The 6,220-nt window shown below is 54.5% G+C and overlaps 1 protein-coding gene across 2 annotated transcripts in view; it reads right to left on the bottom strand.

The window, feature by feature from the left end:
* Window positions 1-447: 447 nt before the first annotated feature.
* The window catches only part of MYH9 (myosin heavy chain 9), a 94,705-nt gene continuing 88,932 nt past the window's right edge, over window positions 448-6,220 (bottom strand). Inside the window, exons 35-41 of one of the 2 annotated variants that reach the window (XM_012801162.2) lie at window positions 5,598-5,726; window positions 4,612-4,700; window positions 4,407-4,530; window positions 3,889-4,097; window positions 3,242-3,350; window positions 2,981-3,153; window positions 448-1,953 (exon numbers count right to left, since the gene is read on the bottom strand). In XM_012801162.2, coding sequence (XP_012656616.1) covers window positions 1,836-1,953; window positions 2,981-3,153; window positions 3,242-3,350; window positions 3,889-4,097; window positions 4,407-4,530; window positions 4,612-4,700; window positions 5,598-5,726 — 951 coding nt within the window. In that variant the 3' untranslated portion in view covers window positions 448-1,835. The remainder of the gene's footprint in view (window positions 1,954-2,980; window positions 3,154-3,241; window positions 3,351-3,888; window positions 4,098-4,406; window positions 4,531-4,611; window positions 4,701-5,597; window positions 5,727-6,220) is intronic. The other variant, XM_023509314.1, reaches the window with a different exon arrangement.

Here is a 6,220-nt window from a genome sequence, read left to right as displayed (position 1 = left end):
CCTGTAATTGTAGCACTCTGGAAGGCTGAGGCAGGTGGATTGCCTGAGCTCAGGAGTTCAAGACCAGCCTGTACTAGAGCAATACCCTGTCTCTACAAATAGCCAAGCATTGTGGGTAGGCACTTGTAGTCCCAGCTACTTGGGAGGCTGAGGCAAGAGAATTTGTTTGAGCCTGAGTTTGAGGTTGCCATGGTACTCTACCCAGGGTGAAAAGTGAGATTCCGTCTCAAAAGAAAAACAAAAAGATGATCACAGACCACTCAGGTCGGGCCCTGTCTGCCTTCCAATCTTGTTTTCTCACAGCCGCCCACGCCTATTCTGGCCTGTGTCCCAGCCACACTGGCTACTGTAGCTCCGGGACCACACCAGGCAGTCAGTGCTGGTACAAGCAAGGCCCGCTCCCTTCCAGGCCACCCTCTGCTGAAGACGGACACCACCAGACACAGCTCATAGCACATGGTAATCTTTATTGTGACGCTCAGTGGAAAATATCTGTAAACCAGCTTACTGTAGTGGTGACAGCTGCAACGCATGCTAAGGCACTTTTATTATATAAAAAAGGGGGTGGGTGGGAGTTCCATTTACTCCTTTGTGACAGCATCTGGGACCTGAATTCAGAGCTTGTAGGCTTATGTAGCTTTTATATAGCTTCATGATTTGTTTCCTTATAAAAAAAAAATGCCTTCTTGCCATAAGTAGGTCTAAGTGCAGCATATACAAAACAGTTAGGAATACAAGTAAATTCAGCAACCAGTGTAGACCAGTGTAGGACAAGCTACTCTCTTCTAAACATGGTTCCAAAGGAAAGGCAGTGATAAAGACTTGGAATTTTATTATTTATTACAAAAGAAGGGAAAAAAAAAGAAAACCTTTTGTTTTTTTCTTTCAAAAATATTTGTGCAGGTGGCAGATTTTTAAACTAAACTGAGTCAAAGATGCAGATAAACTACCCTCGGGCCCCAGTCCTGGAGTAGGCACAAGATCGCATGGGAGGGCCACTGGCCCTCTCTAATGCTCTGGCTGTCATACTTGGGACAAGCCCCTTAACCATTAAATATATTTGGTCCCCAAGAGTGTAGGAGAAGCCACTGGAAGGCTGCCGGCCTTTCCAGCTTGGCCCCAACAGCCTCGCTGTGGCAGGGGCAGGCTGCCCTTGGCAAAGGAGGGGAAGGGGCATTGCACTTGAGACGTTTTAGAATCGGGGGAGGAACAGTGGACAGTGGCGCTGCCCAGAGGGGGTGGGGAGGCATCTATCCCTCCTCTGCCCCCGGGTTCTGTGCCCTGCACAGAGATGGAACCCCTGGGCCTGCTCCTCAGGACCACCCTGAGCCCAACAGGAGTGGAGGCCGATAGGGCAGGGGTGTGTGAGGTCACCACGTGTGATTGCCAACAGCAAAGAAGGGGGTGGGGGAAGAACTGGCAACAGAGGTCCGGGAAGGTGATGACACTTCTGGGATGTTGGGCTATCAAAATGCCTTTTGTCTGAAGAAAAATAGATTCATAGATAACTCTTGCCCATCCCCATGGCCTGCCCTCCTGCTTCACACCATCCTGTGCTCTTTGGCAAGAGGGGGCCGCAGAGCCCACTGGTCATTCTTTTCCTGGGCCCAGGCCCAAGCCCCTGACTCTTTGGTATCAGATTCCAAGGGTGGAGGGGGTAGCTGGAGGGGGTTGCAGCAGAGGAAGCCAAGTGCCCTCCATGAGGCCTGGAGGGCGGCAGGATGGGGTAGGGGGACGTCCCAGGAAAGTGAGAGGTGCTGTAGGTCTGGGGAGGGAGGCGGAGCCGTCCATCTGCCTGTCCATCCATCCGCCTCGGGCAGCAGCAGCAGGAAGGCTTACTCGGCAGGCTTGGCCTCAGCCCCGTCTGCTTTGCCGTCTACCTCCTCATCCGAGCAGTCACCAGTACCTTTCCGGGCCATTCGGCGAGGCACGACAAATGGCAGGTCCCCACGCCTGGAGGGCAGAAGCAGAGGGTCAGCAGGGCCCAGTCCTGAGGGGTGGCTGCAGCACAGCTTAAACATTCCGAAGCATCTCACAGGAAAACCAGGCGCCTAATTGCTCCTACCAGGGGGAAGCCATGCTGAGCCTCTGAGCCCTGACTCCAGGCAGGGTGGGGGGCCCTCAAGAAAGCAGGTAATTAAAGCTTCCTACAAAATATTTAGGTATCAGACATCTTAACACTCAACATTAGCACAGAAACAGTTCAGGATGATAGGAACAAGTGATTGAAATGGGAAAGGCGCAAAGGTAGATGAGGTTGCCTCCTGCAAAATGCCACTCTTTGTTCAAATGTCTTACAGCACAGGTGACACCAAGAGCTATAGGAAAGACTGTTTATGCAGGGTACAAAGACAGGCCTCTTGTCCCATCATGTGTCAGAAACTTCCCATTAAATACTGACTACAATGTCTGGTTTTGTTTTTATGCTTAAGAAAAAGATCCCTGTGAAAATGACGTACGACTGAGGCTCTCAGAGAGTAAGATCCTCAGATTTGCCCATTTAATACTTCTTGAGTGTTAACACTCCCTTGAGAACTGCAAAAAAGCCTTTTCCACTTTTACAGGCAGTAAGATGACCCAGTATTCATTCTGCAAATATTTATGGGCACTTGCTATGTGCCAGGTTGCCTCGAGCAACTTCTCATTCAGAAGACTCAGCAAGGAAATCTCATTGCAAAATGGACAGACTTTTCAGATAGGTTAGAATAAATTACCAGGAGTTTAGAATAAATTGCCAAAAGTTTCCTGTTTGGTCAAAAGGCTAGGCTGAAGCCCCAGAGGCAAGAAGAATGCAGAAGGGGCCCAGAAGATTCTGCCATAGCACTTTTTGGTTTGTCATGAGCAGGGACCCTGCTCACGGACTCTGGTTGAGAAATGTCACCAAGTTTAAAAATAGTTTAAATTTCTGAAGTGTGCATTTCAGAACAAGCTACTTTTTGGACTGCTGGAAGGGGCCAGGTGAGTGGGCAGGGCGGCTCACCTGAGCTTGTTCTTGAGGGAACTGACTTCGCGGTTCATGGCGTCAGCAGTCTCGGTGGCGTCTTCCAGCTCCCGCTGCAGCTTCCGGCGGGAGGCATTGGCCCGCTGGGCCTCCTCCTCAGCCTCCTCCAGCTGCCGCTTGAGCTGCTTCAGGCGGGTGGACGCCTTGTCAGCCTGTGGAGACAGACGTAGGGCCGTGGCCCTGGTTGGTGGCCCTGGGGACATGGCCCGCCTGGCCCACTGGACCAGCCCATGCACATACCTGGTCTTTGTACTGCTCGGCGTTCCTCCGCTCATCCTCCACTTGCAGAAGCACGTCCTTCAGCTTCTTCTCCGCCCGGCGCACTTGTTTGCAGGCTGCCTGGCGCTCCCTATGGGACAGACATGCGGCTCAGGAGAACAGCCTCCTTCAGCCACAAGCTGGACAACCTCTGGGCATCCACCCAAGGGAGGCCTTGGTGCTAAGGTGTCGTCAGTGGACAACTGCTTTGTGTGTGTTCCCTTAAAGGGGCACTGTGGTTTTACAAATGAGGAAATGGGGCTCGAGGAAGGGAAGGAACATCTCAAAGAGTACTTGGGTAGCTAGGGAAAGAGAAGACTGAAGTTTGGGGCCTGGTGTGACCCTCATTACCTCCAAAGAAGTCAGTTTTGCTCAGCTCATAGGCTGCTGCCCAGGTGAAAAGGACCTAGCCCTCAGAGACAACCACCAAACTCCCAGCTGTAGTGACTGGCCAGTGGCTTCTATTCAAACCCAGCAAGAGCCCTCCAATGAAAGGGACGAGGGAACCATAAGGATGGGGGAAAACAGCCCCGGGACTCATGAGACACAGCTGGGTCCTGATTGGCTCTGGAGAGACCACAGAAGGGTCTGAGGTTTCCCTGGGGCTGGGGTAGGCAAGGAGCACGCACTTGGTCTCGTTGTCCAGCTGCTCCTCCAGCTGTGCGATCTTGGCCTCGAGAGCGGTGATGGAGGCCTTGTACTTGGACTTGACGGTTCCCTCCATCTCCTGCAGCTTGACCTTCAGCTCTTTGTTCTGGCGCTCCAGCTGCTGCCGCGCGTTCTCGTTCTTCTGAGCGTGGCTGCGCTCCAGGTTCAGGTCGGTGTTGATCTGGTCGATCTGCAGAGGGAAGGCTGGTGACCTCAGAGGGCTGGGCCCCCGCTGGAGGGCACTAGCAGGGTCAGAGGAAGGGGGCAACATGAGCCCACCAGGTCCTGAGGGGCATAGGTCTTGGCTCTCCCAGAAAAGGGAGCTACCCACGAATAAGGGTCCAGAAACTGCTGAACAACTGCCTGACGAGATGGGGGTGATCTTCCCAGGTGCCAGGATTATCTTCCCTTGAGAGGCAAGGAGCAGCTGGGGCTGAGGCCTATGGCCCTGTGGGGCTCTGGGGCCATGAGGCAGGATCAGGGCCATGCTGGTGCCCACCTGTAGGTTGGCCTTCTTCAGCCGGTCGTTGATCAGCTCGGTGTTGCCCTGCTCCTCCTCCAGCTCCTCCTCCAGCTGGGCGATTCGGGCCTCCAGACGCCGTTTCTCCTCCAGTGCCAGGGCTCTGTGGGGCAGGGAGTGTGGAAGTGAGGGCCTGGCCAGGGCGGCACGCTAGCCCCTACCCCTGCCTCCTCACATAGCTCACCCTTTGCCGCTGCTGTTGGCGATCTCGTCGGCCAGCTCGTCCCGCTCCTGCTGGGCCTGGCGCTTGGCACGCTCGGCTGCTGCCAGGTCCTGATGAGGAGCAGGGTGTGAACTGGGGGCAGCCACAGCCGTCCTCCCAGGCCTTTGGCACTCCTGCCTTGTACCCCTTCCAGGTCTCCCACCTCCAAGAAACCCTTTCTCACAGGGCTGATGCTCCCCTGAGGTCAAAGTGTAAGCACCATATATTTACAAACCCCCTACATCTAAGTGCTAGGAAGCGGGCCAGGTGCCAGGGATGTGGAGGTAGAGAGGCCGTGTGCAAAGAGACGCTCAGAGCTGGTCCCTCTGGGTTCCAGAAAGACCAGAGACAGGAGTCAGCTCCAGAGCCCAGGGGTAAGGCAGCCTCAACAGAGACCTGCACACGACACTGTGGGAGGGATCACCCCAGGCCCAGGTAGGAGAGGACAGCCACAGGCATGAGGACAAGCGGACAAGCCTTGCTCTGGTCTGACTCTGAGCGCACTGCAGCCAGTCACATCATGCTGTGGAAGACCCTCTAGACCAGTGGTTCTCAACCTTTCTAATGCCGCAACCCTTTAATACAGTTCCTCATGTTGTGGTAACCCCCAACCGTATAATTATTTTCATTGTTAGCATTAGAGTCGTGGCATTAGGAAGGTTGAGAACCACTGCTCTAGACCCTAGGGACATTTCATCCTGTCCTTCCATGCCCTGAAGTGTGATGGGCAAGGCAGCCAAGGGGACACTGGAACCCTCCTCGTCAGGCACTGCTCATGGCAGGAGGTGGTGACTGCCACAGAGCCTCACTATACACACGGGACTGCAATTCATTCACATGCATGTCTGTCCCTGCCAGGTGCCTCCCTATGCCCTGCCCTGGCAACTCTGGCTGGGTGATGCTGACCAGGTGAAGGCCTGAGCTGGCCAGAGGGCAGCAGCCCAGGTGCCCCCTGCAGGCCCGCCCACCTCCTGCAGCTGCATCATCTCGGCCTCCATGCTCTTCAGCTTCTTCTCGTTCTCTTTGGCCTGAGCCAGGATCTCTTCACGGGAGGTGCGGGTCTCGTCCAGCTCCCGCATGCAGTCCTTCATCTGGGCCTGGGGTGGGGTGAGACGAGAGGCTTAGCGCCACCTACTCCAGGCCCATCCCCTCAGAGGTCACCTCGCCAACAGAGACTGGAGGCCGGGATTTAGTACAATGACATATTTAACCAACCTAACTGTAAAAAGATAAAATAGTAACTAGAGGCAAGATGCCTCTGTACCCCACGCTATTTCTGTACCTCCATGGCCGGTAGGGCCTCTAAAGCACACCTTTGCCATGGCTGCTCACTGGCACACAGTAGCCCTAGGGGTGTTTTATTCCACTTCCCGTCCCTCCCTGTGGACCTGAAGCCCACATTCACAGCGCCACCCCAACACGCACCCCTACCCAGGGCAGGGGTACTGCTCTGTTATTTATTTATTTATTTATTTTGAGACAGAGCCTCAGGCTGTCCCCGTAGGTAGAGTACCATGGCATTACAGCTCACAGCAACCTCCAACTCCTGGGCTCAAGCGAGTCTCTTGCCTCAGCCTCCCAAGTAGCTGGG

Source organism: Otolemur garnettii, unplaced genomic scaffold (genome assembly GCF_000181295.1).
Source record: "Otolemur garnettii isolate 467f Iridium unplaced genomic scaffold, OtoGar3 scaffold00007, whole genome shotgun sequence".
Taxonomy (NCBI): domain Eukaryota; kingdom Metazoa; phylum Chordata; class Mammalia; order Primates; family Galagidae; genus Otolemur; species Otolemur garnettii.
The sequence above is the reverse complement of the archived record's forward strand: the minus strand, read 5'-3'. Positions and strand labels throughout refer to the sequence as shown.